The 21,177-nt window shown below is 44.5% G+C and overlaps 1 protein-coding gene and 5 non-coding genes across 6 annotated transcripts in view; 5 read left to right on the forward strand and 1 right to left on the reverse strand.

The window, feature by feature from the left end:
• Positions 1-590: 590 nt before the first annotated feature.
• Positions 591-663, forward strand: Trnat-ugu. The gene has a single exon. It is a non-coding gene; the product is annotated as a tRNA-Thr (tRNA).
• Positions 664-887: 224 nt separating this feature from the next.
• On the forward strand, positions 888-960 carry Trnat-ugu. Its single transcript has one exon. It is a non-coding gene; the product is annotated as a tRNA-Ala (tRNA).
• Positions 961-1,191: 231 nt separating this feature from the next.
• On the forward strand, positions 1,192-1,264 carry Trnaa-ugc. The gene has a single exon. It is a non-coding gene; the product is annotated as a tRNA-Ala (tRNA).
• A 1,136-nt stretch (positions 1,265-2,400) lies between these two features.
• Positions 2,401-2,473, forward strand: Trnat-ugu. Its single transcript has one exon. It is a non-coding gene; the product is annotated as a tRNA-Thr (tRNA).
• Positions 2,474-4,528: 2,055 nt separating this feature from the next.
• On the forward strand, positions 4,529-4,601 carry Trnar-ucu. Its single transcript has one exon. It is a non-coding gene; the product is annotated as a tRNA-Arg (tRNA).
• A 777-nt stretch (positions 4,602-5,378) lies between these two features.
• Positions 5,379-21,177, reverse strand: part of LOC115323034 — a 38,321-nt gene continuing 22,522 nt past the window's right edge. Inside the window, exon 3 of the mRNA XM_029983417.3 lies at positions 5,379-6,107. Within this exon, the coding sequence (XP_029839277.1) occupies positions 5,920-6,107 (188 nt within the window). The 3' untranslated portion in view covers positions 5,379-5,919. The remainder of the gene's footprint in view (positions 6,108-21,177) is intronic.

Genomic DNA, 21,177 nt, shown 5'->3' on the forward strand with positions numbered 1-21,177 from the left:
AAGTAAGCAAAATGATTCAACATGTCTTCCTTAAACAAAACAAGTGTAGGGTGGAGAACTATGGCTCAAAGCTTCAGGAAAATCAAACACGTTTTTTTTAGTTTATTCCCGCTTTAAAGTTCTTAATTTTGCAATGCAGAACAAGTTTGGACTGACTTAAAAGGCGAATCCTTGAAAAAAAACAATGATATATATGTCAATCGAAAAAAACGGTTTGATAGTGATGTATGACAACTTTTAATATTGTAGCTATTCAATTTTTGTCGTTAAGGGCTCAGAAATATTGTTACAAAACGCCAAAGATGTCAGAATTATAATGCAATTAAAATGCAAAGGTGCAAGCGAGCTGGACAAGAATGACAAAATGAATCCCTGGAGAAGGGGAACAAGAGGGACAAAGGACAAACATTTGTCCTTTGTCCCTCTTGTTCCCCTTCTCCAGGGATTCATTTCGTCATTCTTGTCCAGCTCGCTTGCACCTTTGCATTTTAATTGCATTATAATTCTAACCTTAAATTTGCAAGCTTCACCCTTGTTGGTGTTAGACTGGTGGCAGCTGATAAAACCCGTTTGCTCTACTGACGTCTAACCCCTGGTTGGCTCAGTTGGTAGAGCGCTCCACTTGTAATGGAGAGGTCCCGGGTTCGATACCCGGACCAGGCGGATTTTTTCGGTCGCTCACTAGTCACCTAGCCGTGTTTGGAGATTTATGTTTGTCCCTCTTGTTCCCCTTCTCCAGGGATTCATTTCGTCATTCTTGTCCAGCTCGCTTGCACCTTTGCATTTTAATTGCATTATAATTCTAATCTTAAATTTGCAAGCTTCACCCTTGTTGGTGTTAGACTGGTGGCAGCTGATAAAACCCGTTTGCTCTACTGACGTCTAACCCCTGGTTAGCTCAGTTGGTAGAGCGCTCCACTTGCAATGGAGAGGTCCCGGGTTCGATACCCGGGCCAGGCGGATTTTTTCGGTAGCTCACCAGTTACCTAGCTGTGTTTGGAGATTTATGTTTGTCCTTTGTCCCTCTTGTTCCCCTTCTCCAGGGATTCATTTCGTCATTCTTGTCCAGCTCGCTTGCACCTTTGCATTTTAATTGCATCATAATTCTTACCTTAAATTTCCAAGCTTCACCCTTGTTGGTGTTAGACTGGTGGCAGCTGATAAAACCCGTTTGCTCTACTGACGTCTAACCCCTGGTTGGCTCAGTTGGTAGAGCGCTCCACTTGCAATGGAGAGGTCCCGGGTTCGATACCCGGGCCAGGCGGATTTTTTCGGTAGCTCACCAGTTACCTAGCTGTGTTTGGAGATTTATGTTTGTCCTTTGTCCCTCTTGTTCCCCTTCTCCAGGGATTCATTTCGTCATTCTTGTCCAGCTCGCTTGCACCTTTGCATTTTAATTGCATCATAATTCTAACCTTAAATTTCCAAGCTTCACCCTTGTTGGTGTTAGACTGGTGGCAGCTGATAAAACCCGTTTGCTCTACTGACGTCTAACCCCTGGTTGGCTCAGTTGGTAGAGCGCTCCACTTGTCATGGAGAGGTCCCGGGTTCGATACCCGGACCAGGCGGATTTTTTCGGTCGCTCACTAGTCACCTAGCCGTGTTTGGAGATTTATGTTTGTCCCTCTTGTTCCCCTTCTCCAGGGATTCATTTCGTCATTCTTGTCCAGCTCGCTTGCACCTTTGCATTTTAATTGCATTATAATTCTAATCTTAAATTTGCAAGCTTCACCCTTGTTGGTGTTAGAGTGGTGGCAGCTGATAAAACCCGTTTGCTCTACTGACGTCTAACCCCTGGTTAGCTCAGTTGGTAGAGCGCTCCACTTGTAATGGAGAGGTCCCGGGTTCGATACCCGGACCAGGCGGATTTTTTCGGTCGCTCACGAGTCACCTAGCTGTGTTTGGAGTTTTATGTTTGTCCTTTGTCCCTCTTGTTCCCCTTCTCCAGGGATTCATTTCGTCATTCTTGTCCAGCTCGCTTGCACCTTTGCATTTTAATTGCATCATAATTCTAACCTTAAATTTCCAAGCTTCACCCTTGTTGGTGTTAGACTGGTGGCAGCTGATAAAACCCGTTTGCTCTACTGACGTCTAACCCCTGGTTAGCTCAGTTGGTAGAGCGCTCCACTTGTAATGGAGAGGTCCCGGGTTCGATACCCGGACCAGGCGGATTTTTTCGGTCGCTCACGAGTCACCTAGCTGTGTTTGGAGTTTTATGTTTGTCCTTTGTCCCTCTTGTTCCCCTTCTCCAGGGATTCATTTCGTCATTCTTGTCCAGCTCGCTTGCACCTTTGCATTTTAATTGCATCATAATTCTAACCTTAAATTTCCAAGCTTCACCCTTGTTGGTGTTAGACTGGTGGCAGCTGATAAAACCCGTTTGCTCTACTGACGTCTAACCCCTGGTTGGCTCAGTTGGTAGAGCGCTCCACTTGTAATGGAGAGGTCCCGGGTTCGATACCCGGACCAGGCGGATTTTTTCGGTCGCTCACGAGTCACCTAGCTGTGTTTGGAGTTTTATGTTTGTCCTTTGTCCCTCTTGTTCCCCTTCTCCAGGGATTCATTTCGTCATTCTTGTCCAGCTCGCTTGCACCTTTGCATTTTAATTGCATCATAATTCTAACCTTAAATTTCCAAGCTTCACCCTTGTTGGTGTTAGACTGGTGGCAGCTGATAAAACCCGTTTGCTCTACTGACGTCTAACCCCTGGTTAGCTCAGTTGGTAGAGCGCTCCACTTGTAATGGAGAGGTCCCGGGTTCGATACCCGGACCAGGCGGATTTTTTCGGTCGCTCACGAGTCACCTAGCTGTGTTTGGAGTTTTATGTTTGTCCTTTGTCCCTCTTGTTCCCCTTCTCCAGGGATTCATTTCGTCATTCTTGTCCAGCTCGCTTGCACCTTTGCATTTTAATTGCATCATAATTCTAACCTTAAATTTCCAAGCTTCACCCTTGTTGGTGTTAGACTGGTGGCAGCTGATAAAACCCGTTTGCTCTACTGACGTCTAACCCCTGGTTAGCTCAGTTGGTAGAGCGCTCCACTTGTAATGGAGAGGTCCCGGGTTCGATACCCGGACCAGGCGGATTTTTTCGGTCGCTCACGAGTCACCTAGCTGTGTTTGGAGTTTTATGTTTGTCCTTTGTCCCTCTTGTTCCCCTTCTCCAGGGATTCATTTCGTCATTCTTGTCCAGCTCGCTTGCACCTTTGCATTTTAATTGCATCATAATTCTAACCTTAAATTTCCAAGCTTCACCCTTGTTGGTGTTAGACTGGTGGCAGCTGATAAAACCCGTTTGCTCTACTGACGTCTAACCCCTGGTTAGCTCAGTTGGTAGAGCGCTCCACTTGTAATGGAGAGGTCCCGGGTTCGATACCCGGACCAGGCGGATTTTTTCGGTCGCTCACGAGTCACCTAGCTGTGTTTGGAGTTTTATGTTTGTCCTTTGTCCCTCTTGTTCCCCTTCTCCAGGGATTCATTTCGTCATTCTTGTCCAGCTCGCTTGCACCTTTGCATTTTAATTGCATCATAATTCTAACCTTAAATTTCCAAGCTTCACCCTTGTTGGTGTTAGACTGGTGGCAGCTGATAAAACCCGTTTGCTCTACTGACGTCTAACCCCTGGTTAGCTCAGTTGGTAGAGCGCTCCACTTGTAATGGAGAGGTCCCGGGTTCGATACCCGGACCAGGCGGATTTTTTCGGTCGCTCACGAGTCACCTAGCTGTGTTTGGAGTTTTATGTTTGTCCTTTGTCCCTCTTGTTCCCCTTCTCCAGGGATTCATTTCGTCATTCTTGTCCAGCTCGCTTGCACCTTTGCATTTTAATTGCATCATAATTCTAACCTTAAATTTCCAAGCTTCACCCTTGTTGGTGTTAGACTGGTGGCAGCTGATAAAACCCGTTTGCTCTACTGACGTCTAACCCCTGGTTAGCTCAGTTGGTAGAGCGCTCCACTTGTAATGGAGAGGTCCCGGGTTCGATACCCGGACCAGGCGGATTTTTTCGGTCGCTCACGAGTCACCTAGCTGTGTTTGGAGTTTTATGTTTGTCCTTTGTCCCTCTTGTTCCCCTTCTCCAGGGATTCATTTCGTCATTCTTGTCCAGCTCGCTTGCACCTTTGCATTTTAATTGCATCATAATTCTAACCTTAAATTTCCAAGCTTCACCCTTGTTGGTGTTAGACTGGTGGCAGCTGATAAAACCCGTTTGCTCTACTGACGTCTAACCCCTGGTTAGCTCAGTTGGTAGAGCGCTCCACTTGTAATGGAGAGGTCCCGGGTTCGATACCCGGACCAGGCGGATTTTTTCGGTCGCTCACGAGTCACCTAGCTGTGTTTGGAGTTTTATGTTTGTCCTTTGTCCCTCTTGTTCCCCTTCTCCAGGGATTCATTTCGTCATTCTTGTCCAGCTCGCTTGCACCTTTGCATTTTAATTGCATCATAATTCTAACCTTAAATTTCCAAGCTTCACCCTTGTTGGTGTTAGACTGGTGGCAGCTGATAAAACCCGTTTGCTCTACTGACGTCTAACCCCTGGTTAGCTCAGTTGGTAGAGCGCTCCACTTCTAATGGAGAGGTCCCGGGTTCAATACCCGGACCAGGCGGATTTTTTCGGTCGCTCACCAGTCACCTAGCTGTGTTTGGAGTTTTATGTTTGTCCTTTGTCCCTCTTGTTCCCCTTCTCCAGGGATTCATTTCGTCAAAGAAGTCAGGTTCGCGGATTTTTGACGCGAAATATGTGACTTCCCTTATTTTGTACCGATATCACTCAATAGTTCGCATGATCTACGTTAAGTGCAAAATTTTTGAGATTTCTTAAAATTGTAGTGTGCATAGTAGGTGTCACCAAACATGACAAGCTAAAACTTGAAACATCAAATATGATGCTTTGGCGGTCCAAACTTTGTTCTGTTTTTAGATATTATGTTTTCTGCAAAATCTATTTTCATTGCGCTCTCTACACATCTTGAGGAGTCAGATAAAAAAAAATTAGGGACCACAAATTCGTCCGGGTTCGCGAGCAAGAAGTTATTTGAACAGAGCGAGTAGGAAGCTAGAGATAAATGCAATTTCTGCATATCAGGGGCGTCTATCCACGTAGTATGCCGCAAGAACATACAATTGTAGAAAAATATAGATAAAAAACAAAAAGAAAAAACATCTGGAAAAATTTTTCATGCTTGATATACGCACTTCTCGAAAAATATATTAATAAATAAAACACGCTCAACAAAAAGTCATTGTAGCTTTATTTCACCGTTAGAAAACGTAGGACGCAATAAATGTAAGATTGCAGGAAAAAAAAATGTTTTGTTTTAAAGATAATTTTAAATTCCCGGAACTATTTCACGTATCATAGAGGCACAACAAATTCAACTCCTCCCCCGGTTCCTGCGGATGTGCAGTGGCTACATTTGGTATGCCTGTAAGCAGTGTTTTGGTGGTTCTGATGCCTGGAGTGCGTCTCCGTCTGGTATCGTAACAAAATAAAAAAAACTGGTCTTGAAGTGGCGACAGATGACATCACAGAAAGTCGTGTGTCATGCTGTCGGATGTCGCGACTCTGGCGGTTGCTGCTACAAGTCCCGGCAAAAAGCACGAGGGAAATCAAAAGTCGCCTTCGTCACTGTGTGCCAAATCCTGGAAGTCCAAGCTTCCGTTCACTGTGGAGCTGCAAAGGCAGATGTAGCAAGACACTAGCGTTGCTGGGACGCCGCCAGGATCACGGTCGGCGAAAGCGTGAAGCTTCTATGACGTCATCAGGCGGAAATTGTGTGACCTCCTTTGAGGACGCGCTCAAAACACCCGTCGGAGACGCCTTCCAGGTACCGCACTTTAATTGTGTAATCAAGGGAACGCTAATTCTGCCTTTTTATTCCTTAAATAATCGACTCAAAATGTTGGCATAATATGTGCCGCTGGTCAGCTTGTGCGCTGCAGGCAAGTCTCGAGACAAGTGGTGAGCGTCTCGAAGCGGTTCGGGCCGGCGAGACACAAGTTGCCTAGATACTCGCATTGTCCCGACAACGTATTGTAGAAATATTGGACGGCTTTGTTGTCAGTATGGCAGGTTGTGGACTCCATCATCGGCGGGCAAACCGGATCTAATACTGAAATGACAGAGGCGGTAAACATTGAAGCACGCACGCCCAGATATGTACGCGTCACTCAAAGCAACGAAACGTCATTACTGATTAGCAGACTTTAACGTTACGTGTTAATTGTGCGTAGTTTATTTTGTATTGGTGAGAAACTGACGACCCAGCCACTCTTGAACAGAAAGAAAGAGAAATGTATTATGGTTGCGTTTTGACGAAGTAACGACTAACTGCACTTAATAGTCACTTCTGGAGAAGAACGTGCACAACACGAGTTACCGGTTTCCACTCCAGCTCGCTTCTTTGTCTTCCACAAAGGCGCTAACGGGGTGGTAAAAGATGCCATTGACCCCTCTCAGAAGCGAGAAAGTTTTAAGGGCAGAAGATGTGGCTAGACGATTACTGCCTCCAAAAACCCAGACAGAAACGAGAGGTAACTTGTTGTATTTGAGTTAAAGTAAGACGTTCCTCCTCAGCAACGAGTAACCAACTTAGTTACATTTTGAGCACGAGATCCAATATTGAGTTACTTTTTTCAGTAACGTGCACGAATCTGCTCGATACTCACTCAAAATGTAACCAAATACGACAGCCTTACTGTGATTAAAAAAAAAAAAAAAAAACTTGTGTCAGCTTGAAAGTAAAGCACTATTTTATCCTTTATTTCATTATTTATTGATTTATTCATTTAGTAACACTGTTCGCCTCGTCGAGGCTGTAGCAGGGGTAGTACAGACTAACGAAAAGCACAAGTAAGACACTGCTACCACAAAAGAAAATATCTAGGCGGCGCTGTGCTGCCCTGCAACGCATATAATATTTTAATTAAAGAGCCTCTGACACGCAAAAAAAAATTTTTTTTTTTTCATGCTAGCCGTTGAAATGGCATGTCAGGACATTACAAAAAAAAATGTTTCACTATAGAGTTGTGTAGTTTTTTTATAAGAAAATAGAAATACTAGGCCCATTTCAAAGTTCCCGCCAGTGCACTGTGACGTAACAGTGTACCGCAAGGTGTCGGGGCGGTCAAAAGGGAGGCATCGACCTACGTCACTAAAAGTGGGTTCGCAGGAAGTCACGGGAGTTTCACTCCTGCTCCCCGCGACCGTGCCTAAGACTTTTTTTTTCTGCTCTTTGTACGAGCGATTGTAGAAAACAAAGTTTCAGTTCCACTAGCTCTTTATCGGTGCACCATTGATTAGTTTGCGCGCTGTAAAAGTTGCGGACGAAGAGTCAGTGGATCGACATGATGGAGGTTAATGATGAAAGCGTTGCGAGTACAAACGAGTCTGCGAGTGCATGCCGTAGGCCCGATGATACAGAGCTATACTGGGCACAAAAGAAGCTATCAAGTTTTGAAAAAACAAATTTAGAACGCTCGCAGACATTAGGATTGCTAGCGTACGACACGCCCAATTGCATTGCTTAAGGTTCGGACACCGAAGTCGTCGATTCATCGAATACTCTTCAGGCTGAAGATGCCTGCCGTCTCATCGAAAATGCATGCAGCGTGATCTCTTCTTCAGTTGCTGAAATACCGGGACAGTCCTTCACACAGCACCTTCTAGGCATTGTAGTGGATCATGTCAATTCACTGACTCATCTTCTTTCACCTTTACAGCAACATTAAGCGATGAAAAGCAAATAAAAGAAACCTTGTCTGCTTGGATCGCTCGTGGAGGTGCGGAGAATAACAAAAATATTTTCAAAAATATTACACGGGCTCGCGGTAAGCACGAGGACGGATACAACTCACGTGACTTCCGGCGATGCCTCGCTTCTGACCGCCCCGACACCTTGCGGTACACTGTTACGTCACAGTGCACTGGCGGGAACTTTGAATTGGGCCTCGTATTTCTATTTTTTATAAAAAAAATCTACGCACCTCTATAATGAAACATTTTTTTTTGTAATCTGCTGACATGCCATTTCAACCCCTAGCATAATATTTTTTTTTTTGCGCGTCAGAGGCCCTTTAAAGACAGGCTGCTGTGTCAGTAGCACCGGAGGAAAAATGAAAGCCCAAGAAAACGCCGACTACGGACGAACAAATAAGATATAAAAACGAAAATCAATCAAAACACTGATATCTTTGAAAAATAAGCGAATCTACAGGAAACTTTGAACATGCTTACTATTCCATCTAAGATACAATTTTTATTCAATCTGAGATAAGATTAAAGACAGTGAAGCACTGGCCACGGCGTCAACCGGCAAAGAATTTCATTCTCGAATAGCTTGCAGAAAAAAAGACTTTTGAAATGCATTATTCGCCGCAGCAAACTTTCTATATTACATATTGTGTGATCTTCTTTCTGCTGGTCACTTGTTAGAAAAATCTTTTTGTTTCTTTTAATTTTAAGGTGGTCATTGGCAGTTATAAAAAGGAAATTAAGTCAATCATTCCGATATCTTGTGTCGAGGCTCTCAAGGTTGTCGTTCTGCAAGAGTTGGCTGGAAAATGCAGACCAACTTGAAGAGTTGTAAAGAAACCGAACCGAGTGTATTTCTCAAATTTATTTGTAATTTCTTAAGTGTGTGGATCCGAAACTAGTGCTGCAAATTCAAAACTGGGTCTTAAATGGGACTTATAACAACCAACTATGTTGATGTGCTGGAGCGCTACAGGGACCGTCTTAGAAAGACGAGTTTCTGATACGCGCGCTGTGCTATGTAATTAATGTGGCTGTTCCATCGCAGATGAAATGAGCTGATGACTTCCAGGTTTTTGGACGATTAGATTTTTTTAATGGCACACGGTCTATGAAGTAGAGAGATTGTGATTTTTTTTTTCGGCGTGATACTTATATATATACATATTCTTTTTACGATTAGGAGTCATTTGCCATTTTTTGGATCATGAATTCTTCTTTGCCAGGGAGATGTCAATGAGAAGATGGTCGTGATGGCTAGAGATTTCGTTTTATATAACACAATCATCGGCCAAAATATTAATCCTGACTGGAACGTCACCTAGAATATCGCTAATGAATATAATTTCTTTGTTTGTTTCAGACGTGCTTTAATGATTCTTCCACCACATTGACCTTAGGTCATTTGTAGGGAAAATGAAGAGTGAGAGATGGGGTATACAATGAGGATGAAATGTTTAAAACTACTGTCGGATACGGGCTTCTTGGATGACCTTCAGCAGAGAGTTCGGCACAATCTTCCTGTGCTGCACATATCCCCCTGGTCGCGTCTACTCTACGACAGTTTTGGGCCGATGGTAAGCGGGAAGGTCGTAAATGGTGGCCCGCCTTGAGCGTACAGTGTATCCGCACTCCCAGAAAAGATGTATTGGAGTTGCAGGTCTCTTGCTCCCGCATCGAGTTTAGTCACCGGCGATAACCGGCCCGGGGTCATCGGGGTGTCGGACTCGCTTGACTTTGTCATACTTAGCCTGCAGGGCAGGTATTACTGCCGTGGACATACTAACCTTGGAGCTACACACTAAACATTGTAACACCCATAATCGTGTAAAAAGGGTGTAAGAAGGGTGTAGGTTAGAAAAAACACCCTTTTTACAGGCTTTTTACACGATTTCTGAATATCGGTGGGTGTAAAAAGGGTGTGCTGACGTTTTACACCATTTACACGCCCTTTTTACGCCCCACTTGCAGCGCTGGTGTCTGAAATCGTGTAAAAAGGGTGTATGGGCGCATTTTACGCCCTTCATCCACACGGTGTGAAAGGGGCGTAATGGTGATGCTGTCAAATACACCATGATTTCATAGCCGTTCCTATTTATTGCTTTGGTGAAACTGTTGTTAATGTACGGCGGTACAAACATCGAGTATAATTAATCGCCACACGGAGTCGCGTATGATTAGGAAGTGCTAGAGAATAGTTCTTGCAACTCCTATTGAACTCTTCGTTCGACACGAGCCTAAAATTACGTTTCGCGCGTGCATCAGTTTTATCGGTTCAACCTTGATTATAAAAAAAAATCATCTCCGCTCGCAAAAAAAAAAAAAAAAAAATTGAATGAAGACGTGTAAATATCAGGGTGTCGAACCGGAACCGAACCGAACCGAAAACCGGAACAGAACCGTTATTTTTAGCCGAACCGGAACTGAACCGAACCGAAATCTTCGCCGCCATCTTGGAACTGAACCGGAACCGAACCGAAAAAAAATATAACTGTAACCGGTTCAAAACGGTTCAAGGTAATATTTCTTTTTTTCTTTTTTGTTTGTATCACAAAATGAACATATGGGAATAAAAAATTGGCGGCTGTATTTCTATCTATTGATCAAATCATCATATACAGAATTCCAATGTATGGAATTGTGGGTTTTCGTGGCACCTTTGTATTGGTACTATGATTAACCAAGTGTCACGTTGTCACGTGACGTCATGGTGTCAATACATGTTGTCAACTAATGTCACGTGACTCGCTGCATCAACTCGATTTAATTTGATGAAGTCATTAGATGTATTAACCTTGTTGACAGCATGACGTAACATGACATCACGATTTCGCACCGAGGGTCACGTGACACCGTGACGTAAGCGAGTTTCATAACCCCTAGTCGAGTGCTCGGGTTCATGGCAATCAGCGTCGCCAAACATTCGGGTAACAACTCTTGTCAATTAAATATGATAATTAATAGCCCAACAGGGACAATATCTGAAGCTCTGCCCATGCTTTTGCTTTCCAAACCCTAGCCGCCGAGGGCATGACTGTGACAAAGACTGGTGGTACATAATAGACTCTTTCCGAAATTCAGTGCCATCTGGTGGTTGGCAAAGCAGTTTAGGTTTTGCCATATCAATGGCGGAAATGAACTTGTATCGGCACCGTCACTTTCGCAAGTCAACGGCACGCAAGGAATTGTTCAGTGTGAGTTCTTTCTCGATCACTTTCAGTTGGATGGTGACCAAGAACCTGCAATCAGAACAAAGCTCAAACCCACTCAGATGCCTCGAGAAAATTTTATACACCAAAGTGCTTTAAAGCCGATTGTGTGCCGCCCACAGATTGACTGAATCTAAGTTATTAGAAATAAACGCTTGCGTTGCTCTTGTGTTTTATTCCTACGCCGTGTCGCACTGACCCCCGGAATGTACAGGCCTCGCATCATCCGCTTAGGTGCATCTTTAACGTCTTCCTTTATCAGTCACTAGAAGGCCGCCATTGGTATGGCACAGATGCCGTTCCACAGATGATGATAGTGATCGAAGTGGCCAGACTGAATTTCGGAAAGGGTCTATTGGCGTCAGATCACGTGGCCGCTTGTTCAAGTTGCGAGTTGAGGAGAAATCAACAGCTGTCTCTGTCCTTTATTTTTCTGCATCTGTTATTAGGGGAAAATTGATGGATGTTTCCGCAGGCTATCAACGTCAGGAGTTATTTCTTAACACTATTTATTGAAAGTACAAAAAAATGTTGCAAGACCAATTTTACATTATTGAGGCACCGAAACATTTTTTCGTTGTTGCTGAACTGCATCCCAGAAATGTCCTTGAGAATAGAAGTTCTGAAATGACTAAATGCGACTTATTAATATGACGTTACATAGAACTACACGTGTCTACGGAAGGAATACCTAAAAAAGAAAGGGACAAAAGAAATAAGATATTTTAGCGACCTCGGAGGAACAGCCGAAGGTTGGCAGTCGCGGTAAATCTCACACGAGCGTTGTTCGCAAGATATTGCCAAAGTTTCGACCCCCTCTGTATTTTGCTTAAATGAGCTAAAAGATATTTCTATACATTACTAAATACCACTCAGGATCACTCCCTAACGCTAATAACTTATTGAACTCGACTTTGCTTATTTGTCTAGGCAATGGCAGTCGCCAAACAGTTAGAGAAATATGAGCATCGTTCATCCCCTCAACTCGGAGCCAGAAGCGGCCACGTGGCCTGGTGCCTATCTTATGCCGCCAACGTTGATCATACCGCCGCGCTGGGGTTTTAAAGGACGAAAACGCGTGCTGAGCTCCAGGCATTGTTAGAGCACGGCCGTACTGGAAGCGCCCGCTCTCTTTCTCTTCTTACTGCCTTTGCAATCGCCCGGGAGTCAATGGCATTTTTTCTCCGTATGTAGTTCACTTGCTCGCCGCCAGGAGCGCAACCACCTCACCCCACTTCACCCCACTCGGAGAGTCCCTTCGAGCTGCTTTGCGCTGGTATTCGAGCTTCAAAGGTTGTTGTTTTGGCAACGATTTATTGAACTTCGCTCCGATTTAAGTCACTCTACCGACAGGCAGTGTCGTCAGCAAACTGCGTTCCCCTATGACATTGACTTCTGTACTTGTCTGACCCCTCGCACGCCGTTGTTCGGAAAGCGCGGTCATGGTCAAAGAAAAGGCCCCTTCTCAGCAAATACAGATGTCAGACAGTGATTCTGAGCAGTTGGCAGTGGCTTTGCCCGACTCGGTTACCACTGACCTGAAAAATCTAAAAGAGCCTTGCGCTCCATCTACATCCGTGACATACTCTGGTCTGGTGTACGTCTGGCTATCTGGTGAAACTCATTAGTGAGTTGGGGTGCGACTTCTGTGTTATGCTGTTGACTACGAGTAACAGAGGTGATCCTCTGTTCGTCTTATTGCAAGGCCAGGATAAACACGGACTTCATTATCTAAATCCTAGGTTCTTCGCACTTCTGGACAACATTGTTGCTTTCTCTTTTAAGGCTGTTATGCACCTTCGCGTAGAAATGTGCACGAAGTTCTGCAACTACTCATTGCACCCTATCTTGAAGACGCGCCAATCTTACGCTGCCCAGGAGGCACTGACAACAGTCACTCACAGCGCTTGGTTGGTTTAATTTGCAAGAAGTTGCTCAGACTACTTCTGATTAACCATGCAAAGACGGTCATGGACAGAAACGAAAAATCAGCTGGATATGTGCACAATCCCTCGAGGAAGCACTTTAGGCTGTAGTGTTCACTGTGCCAAAAAATGTACAGACTACTATACCCTCGTCTAGAGTAGCTGACCGACGTCATAGGCGGCCTATGAAATGATAATGCAGACCACGGCACTAGATAGATTGGGCCTGCTTACATTTCACGAGAGTGTACGAATTATTTATCATTTAAAGTTCCTCTCCGTAGAAGGGGTCCATCTCCTCCTGTTCTTGAGTTGCAACAGAAGTCCTGGAGGTAAAGGCAAGTAGTGTTTCCGCAATTGCATTCGCTGCCTCTACTTACAACTTTTTACTCCCGAATCTCTCGGAGATGTGCATCAAATATTTACTGCTTTGGGCCCATCAGAAGCGCATTAAATAGTGGCTGAGGGTCTAAACGTAAGGATCAGGTGTCAAAGGCTATAAAAATCTCGGCCGCAAGTTGCGACAGCGCTGAGATACACTGCATGTCAGACGCGCTGTGTGCAAATGGCAAAGGGTAGGCCAGGGGTGAGGTGACAGCGCCCCCCGCGAATTGCGGCGGGAGGTGGCGATTGCCCCAATTGCAAAGGCCGTAAGAAGAGGAAGAGAGCGCGCGCTTCCAGTCCGGCCGTGGTTACAGTTGGGCTATTCTCATCACCGCAGTGGTTGGAACACGAGCCACTGCCCGAGTGTCCACCAAGGCATTGATTGTAACGAGCCGATGTCAAGTGCTGACGCAGTTCTCGTGTCCAATCCATGAGCCGCGCTCGACTGTCGACAGGCGGGTGGTTTCAATCCCACAATTACGTCATCAATCTTTGGGACGGCAAGACTAAAAGAAATAATCTCGTTTAATCTTCGCAATATCACCACGACGAAGAAGCTTCTGAATCAGTGGCGGCCTGTGCGAGTACACTTGGGCCAGAGGACCAGTACGCCTCGGAAAGGTCATGAACATTCCAACCCAATATCGTTTCATGACCCCTTGGAACTTCACAGGGTGCAAAATAATAGCAATGAAGGGTTGCGGTTAACAAGCGTCGAATAAAATTGTCAAATTAACAGCCACAAACGAAGGAGGTAATTCCTCAGGAATACTTTCAGTCTTTCCACTCTGTTGACGACCAATAAAGCTGTACTATGCATGGTGGGAATGAAGTAATGGCCGGCCGCAAGTCGGTAAGCCAGAGTGGAAAGCCTGGAGGGGTTGCCACCCTCTACGAACGACGGTGGAAACCAGACAACCAGCAAGCCGGTTGTCTGGTTGTCGTCGTCATTTATAGATGGCAGAGTTTAGTGTCATCGTTTGTTCGTTGACGGACACTACGCTGGGAAACTAGCCCTTAACAGCACCGCTGTATAAAGAAGTGCGTCTGTGTGTATGTGTGTGTGTCTGGGGGGGGGAGTTTTAAAAGCATACTGTGTTGTAAAGGTTCCTCTTCCCTGCATCTTTGGCGCAGACCAAAAAGCGTGACCCCGGAAACTACTTTGTTTGCAAAAGCGCTCTTGCCAAAAAGCACGCTTTTGTCGTGCCGGACGCTCGCGCCGTTCCTCACGACGATGCACTACGAATAATAATACGTGCCTTTCAAATACTTGGCTTTGACTGAGCTTGAACCTCCTGCACCGTGTTTTGTATCGTCGAATTCGATTTTCTCAGCGAGAAGAAATCGCAATGACAACTAGCCTATACTGTGATGACGTCACGTGCATACCATGCTAAATAGTTCAGCTTTCTGTTGAAATGTGATGCTCGCAACACTAGCAATAAATGTCCTAATTGTAAAGTTGTGCAGTATTTATAGCAGTTCGCGATGATATACGGCAGCCTAGAGAAATGTTAAAGCGCATGACTACTCTAGCATAGTGTTGTAAAGTGAGGGCCCAAAACAAGTGCACGTAAAACCGAATATAACATTAGCCTCCCGAGACAGTATTTCGCGTAGTTTCGAGCTCATGCAAGCTCATTAAATGTAATTTATACTGAGATTTTAAGAATCTTTGTCTGTCCTTTGCGATATTTATGCAAAATCATGAATTTCATTGCGCGCATCTTTACGCATCTCTTTTTGCAGTGAGGCGTTATGCAAGGAATTATTTGGAAAAAAAATAACATTAATTATCTCTCTCTTTTTGAGCATTTCGTGTATGTGACTTCCAATCCATTATGTGAGCAAAGGGTCCTTTTTAGCGTACCCTGCAATCCGATGTTTCACAACTGCCAATCAGCCAAGCAGAAAAACACTTTTACGCAGACTCCACAGCTCGCGTATAGTTTCGAGTATCGTCCTTCAGCGTTGGTCTCAAGCGGTTATGAAAACTTTATAAAGTAAAATTTATTGATCAATATAAAATATATTTAATTACTTACTGAATATTTGACAACATAAGCAGACGGTCAACCACTCTAAAGCAATGTTCCCCAAATTATTTGAAAGGTGTTCCGCCAATCTTTTCCAGGCGTTTTTATCCTTGACAGGCACGTTGTAAGTGATATGGAGCGGCCTTACATACATTTCTGATTTTGAAGCTAATTTAAATAACTATGTGTTCCTCACACATCTAACTTCTCAAACATATAGAAGTCTGTTATTGCCTCTTTTATGTGGTGAACATTACTTTTATGGGTCTGTGGGCTGGACAAAAACAAAGTAAACAGGGGAGCGCGTCGGAACTATGACGATTACGCACGCAAACCGTCAGAAAGCGTCCAATTAAGTAGCTGCCATGTCGAGTAGAACGGGATATACTACTTCGTTTTACTTATAAAAAAAAAAAAAAGAATCTTAAAGGACGCTTAAGCTTCGTCTTTAAAAGTGGAACGCGATACCGTCAACGGGTCTCGTCTGCATTGCATTCTCATTTGCCCCGCAAGCGTGCCTCGCGTGGCGTCTGACTCGCGACTAAAGGGTCGTGGGTTCGAATCCCGCCTAAAATTCTTATTCTTTTTTTCTTTAAGGCAAAGGAATTATTTTCAAAAGTAAAATCATTTGAAATATACGGCGACCTTTAATTCACATTACATATCATGTTTTAATCACTCATTCCACGCGTGATGTCACGTTTCACGTAAGCCTTCTGGGTTGTTTGAAAATCTTGCGCGAGGATATGTAGCTCTGACGTCATGAACCTATCGATCAATATAGATTTTCTAGTCACGCCACCGGCATCGGATTTCCTGCGACATGAGCTCCTTAACACTATCGCGTAAAAATCATCAATTATCAAGGGGGATGCTCATTTGCAAATTAAATTGTCCGGCATCATGTCAAGAACAATTGTTATTGACAAGATGCCGGCCTGCCTGTTGAGGCTTAAGCCTCAACAGGCAGGCTATGCCAGCTTATTCTGTATAAGGAAATGTTCACTAGGGGCAAGCGCTATTTTGGGCCAGCTTTAATCTGAGTTCGAAGGTGCGTATAGATTAGAGTGAACAATTGCGATTACTTCTTGCTGCATGATTAGTCGCATGCATGCGGTGCTGAGTCTAAACAATGTTTGGTTAGAACAACAGGTATTTGGATTGCCGAAATTATTCTAAAACTTTTGTTACATTTTGAAAATTTCATTGCTTTTAGCTCAGTTGGGTCGTCATCATATACATATATTGTGAAGTTATTTCGTAAACCTTATTTTATGATATATATGGCCACGAGGTGCTCATTTCATAATTTTATGTGATGTAATTAATTCCTTAGCTCAAGGACACGGTTTCACTTTTAATACTGCGACACAAAGTTGTACCAATCACGGGTATTTCAGACGACCTACCTTACTTCGCCACTACATTTTATACCGTGTAAATAGATCAGCTTGAACTTTAGAATTTTACTTAAACACGAAGGAATGGCAAGAAAATACCGTATAGTTCTAAATTCGAAGCTGATCTATTTACAGGTATGTAGCAACAAGCTCAACTTCTTACTCTTGTACTTAAACATTTCGATTCAGGTAAAATATATTTTACTCGTAAACAAAGGGACGTATGAACACGACGTTATGTATGTTAATGTAGATTTTCTTCTACTCTTACGTGCAAATTAAATAACTGAAATTAATATTTTTGGTACCTAAAAACAAAAGTAAATTGCACGGACGATCGAAGAAACTATTTAGTTAATCGCTTCACGGCGTAAATAGTGTATATTGCCAGTATATACACTATTTACGCAGAAAATATATTCTCAATTTAGTAGTTCAAACCGGTTCGAACCGGTTTGAACCGGTATTTTTTGCTCCCCGGAACTGAACCGGAACCGAACCGAAAGCCGTGAACCCGAACCGGAACCGAACCGATAAAAATTTCGGTTCGACACCCTGGTAAATATACAACCTAAGCAGCACACACTATTGCGCTGTTATGGAATTAAATCGGAAAGATTGTGCCGATATTATTTTGGTCTAGCCAATATCTGTGAAAAATGGGATGGGTCGCGCCGACGCTATCCTGAGATACCGTACGTGACGCCGTTTTTGGTTGACTGTCAAGAGTGTCCTGCGTGAATCGGCTATGCCGGCGAGGCATTTCTATTTCTTGACTGCCTAAAATCCGACGTTAAAAACAATACAAAGCAAGTTTAAGCGAAATACAATCTACTTACTTTTAACCTGAGAAAGACCTTTTAAGCTGAAGGCTTGAACAAACTGTGGCGCCCTCATTTCGGATATTGCAAACTCACCTGACTGGGTCTCGCACTACTTATAACACCTTCACTGATACTTTATTTTGGAGTGTAGCTCTGAAGAAACAATGTCTCAAGACAATCGAAAGTGCCGGATTAATGACACCCCCAGGGACGCGACTCTTATTTCTGCGTAATGACACCAAAATATCGGCAGCATCCCCCCTAGCTTTCCGACGCTTTTTTTTTTTTTTTGGTTTTTCTTTGGTACACGTGAAACCGCGTCTTCGGCGGCGTTAAAAATGGTTTTTCTTATTTATCTTGTGATTTTGCGGTCCGCACCAGATCATGCGCGTCTACAGGAGTGGCAGTTTGAGACGATCAAGGGGTTACTACGCAAAGCAAGCCCTGGCGAGTTCGATTTCGCGACCTTCCCTGGGCAGGGCAGGTGGCAACACAAAGCAGCAGAGGGAGATTAGCGGCTTTGTCCAACCCCCTTTGACTTCGTCTTCTGATAAGCTTTCAAACCTTCTTTTGTGTCTTCGTATTGCTGTGAGCGAGTGGGAAGGTCACTTCTAGCAAATGAGAGGGGTGGCGCAGAACACGTGACCGCTCTCCGTAGGACAAGGACGCTTGGACGAAAATTTGTCACGTGATTCTCTCTGACGCGCTGATGGGCTACTGGGGCCGTAGTCTTTGCCGTATGCCAAGTTTTGGTGAGTTGTAGGGGCGAAGTAGGTCCGGTTTACAAAAAGGGGGGCGCCCGTCAGTGTATTCCTGTTTTTTGTGCATTTCAGTCGCGGCCGTGATTTTTCGTCGTGAACGGCCGGAATGCATCCATGCCAACTTTTCGGAAATGGTCGTTTATTTCGTCGGAGTCCATGGAATTATTGTGCTGTATTTGTTGGACGCGTTTCGACAAAGAGCTTCTCATCGGCGGCCGCGAGACTTCCGTTGAATGTGATCTACCGCCTTCATCCTGGGCATTGCGTTTGCGTTGTTTTGTGCTGCCCGAATCGGATTACGCGTCTATCACGACAGAGAGGTGCTCATCGGCGACCGCGAAACTTCAGCTGAATGTGAGCGACCGCCTTCATCCTCGACATTGTGTTTGTGGATAGTTCTGTGCTGCCCGAATCGGATTTGCATCTATCACGGATTACATGAGATCGCCGTTTTATTTGTGAGTACTCCGCAAGCATGCTTCTGATAGTAGTCCAAGGATGCTATGTTCGACAAATGTTTCATTTCTCCTAAAAAAGAAACGGAAGTGACGGAAGCGACGATATCGCGTTTGATTGGTTGGAAGGTCAAATGGCGAAAATAGGTAACTTTCGTAATTGGAACCTCTAACCAATCAAACGCAATATCGTCACTTCTGCCACTTCCATTTATTTTTAGGAGTAACGAAACATTTGTCGGACATAGCCTCCCTGCTTCCGTTTCAATAGACCATTTTACGTTTTACAAACATAAACTGCCGCTTACGTCCCAAGCAACTCCCGGTCTTTGCAAGCCTGTCAGTTTTGTCCACGTCACCAGTGCAAGGAAGCATAAACGTCACAAGAAAAGTACAGTTGGAGATTCAACTAGGGCCTTCGGTTGTACAATTTGAAAGGGTTATGAAACAATATCCGGGTGAAATATTCATGACCTAAAACGCACGGACCGCCACTGGTTTAGAAGCGTCTCGGTCGTGGTGGAATTGCGAGGATAAAAGAGAATTAAAACTTGTTGTTGGTCTAGTTGGTTCATGATGCAGTCTAGAGGTTTTTTGCGCGACACAAGGGACAATCACAAGCGAGTAGACACGGACAAGCGCAGATGCAATCTAGAGGTTTTTAACGCAACACAAGGGACAATCACACTGCGCTTGTCCGTGTCTACTCGCTTGTGATTGTCCTTTGTGTCGCGCAAAAAACCTCTAGACTGGATAAAAGAGAACTATTTCTTTCAGTCTTGCCTTCGCCAAGTTTGATGACGTGTGCGTGAACGTAGCTTTGCCCTTTGGCACACTTGTAATTGCACGCACTTGCCCGCATAAGCAGAGACATGGCTGCGGCCGGATGACCTGCTTGCAATCGTCTATAGAGAATTTTGTAGAACCTGTTAGAACCTTGATTAAAAAATAAAAATTGAACCAGGCATTTGCAGTCATTTTCTCGTGCACTCTTTTGGGTTATTACGCCCTACTTTATGAGTGTTGGTAATTGCGCCTTTTTTATTTCCCTTTTTGGCGGTGATACACACAATTTAGAGGGCGTACTGCGCAGACATAACGCCCTAATAAAAAGGTGTACAGTGGAATCACACCCTAATTGAAAGGTGTTCCGAATAACGCCGTCCTTTAAGGGTGTTAGAGACAAACACCCTACTTTAGGGGCGTTAGGAATAACGACCTTTGTTTAGGGCGTTTTGCCACACCCAAATGGGTGTTAGTTATAGGACAAGCCATTTACACCTACAAGGGTGTTACGATGTTTAGTGTGTAGGGGACAAAAAGGGACGGACAAACACGACACTCTGAACGCAATTGCGGTTACTGCCGTGTTGGTTCGGATCCGGCGCAGAATATCGGGGTCTCCCTCCCGTTGTATTGGGCTGGTGGTTCGCCATCCGGATCTTGAGGGTCCAGGTCTGTTAGGGTCTTGTGCCTCCTCGTCCTTCCAAGGAACAGGAATTCATCGGGGTCAAAAAAGAGGACATATGTTCGCCTTTTCGACTTTGTTCCTGATAATCTTGGTCTGATTTCACAGGAGCAGCTTCAAGCGCCGTTCTGGCAGCATAGCCTTCCTTGCCAATCCGAAGGATGCGTCATTCATCTGCAACCTGTTCGCCTGATTCTCGCACTTGCCGGACGGTGTTGCTATAGGTGCCAACGGTCATTTTGGCACCGAAACAAATACGGTGGAAGGGGTTTCAGCGGCGCCACCCCCGTGTCCCAAGCGGACGCGCCGCGAACTGCTACCAAAGTTAGGATGCGCCTAGGTCGGGACGCGCTACCTGAAATCACCACTGAGACATGGTTGTATATAAACAATATTGTGTCGCAAAACCTTGCAAACGAAAAGTTTTAGAATGCATCACCCGCCCTTCATTTTGTACTAAACTCCAATAAAAGTTACCCCAAAAGAGTTTTTTTGTCGGTTTTTACTCAAAAACATGCTTTTTTAAGCTCAAGGTGACCACAGTCAAGGCAGAACATAAAGAGTGGTGCTGTTGTCGCAAATAGCTCGCTCTCAGTGGACGACAGCGGCCCAGGTTTCAACGGTGGGTTTACCAACTGAGTGTTCTCGTAACGTTGGTTTGTTGCCTGAGTGTTGCGGAGTTGCCACTCCGTAGTCGGAATGATTCCGGAATCATTTCGCATTTTCACGACCCCGGAATGGAATGGCAACGGAATGGCGGCAACGTTGAGAGGAATGGAATGGGCACAGATCTTTTTATTTTTTTTTTGTTTTTAGTGTTAACGGTTAGTTAAACCGAGCCAGTCAGCGAATCAGTTGTTCAGAAATAAAATGAGCGGGAAACTGCTACCCCCGTGGAGCCCGAACAAACTTATACGCAAAAAAAAAATGCAATACAGAAAACACGCGTCAAAGCAAAGAGCAAAAGG

The sequence above is a fragment of the Ixodes scapularis genome, unplaced genomic scaffold (assembly GCF_016920785.2).
Source record: "Ixodes scapularis isolate PalLabHiFi unplaced genomic scaffold, ASM1692078v2 PGA_scaffold4__175_contigs__length_147842914, whole genome shotgun sequence".
NCBI classification, from domain to species: Eukaryota; Metazoa; Arthropoda; class Arachnida; order Ixodida; family Ixodidae; genus Ixodes; species Ixodes scapularis.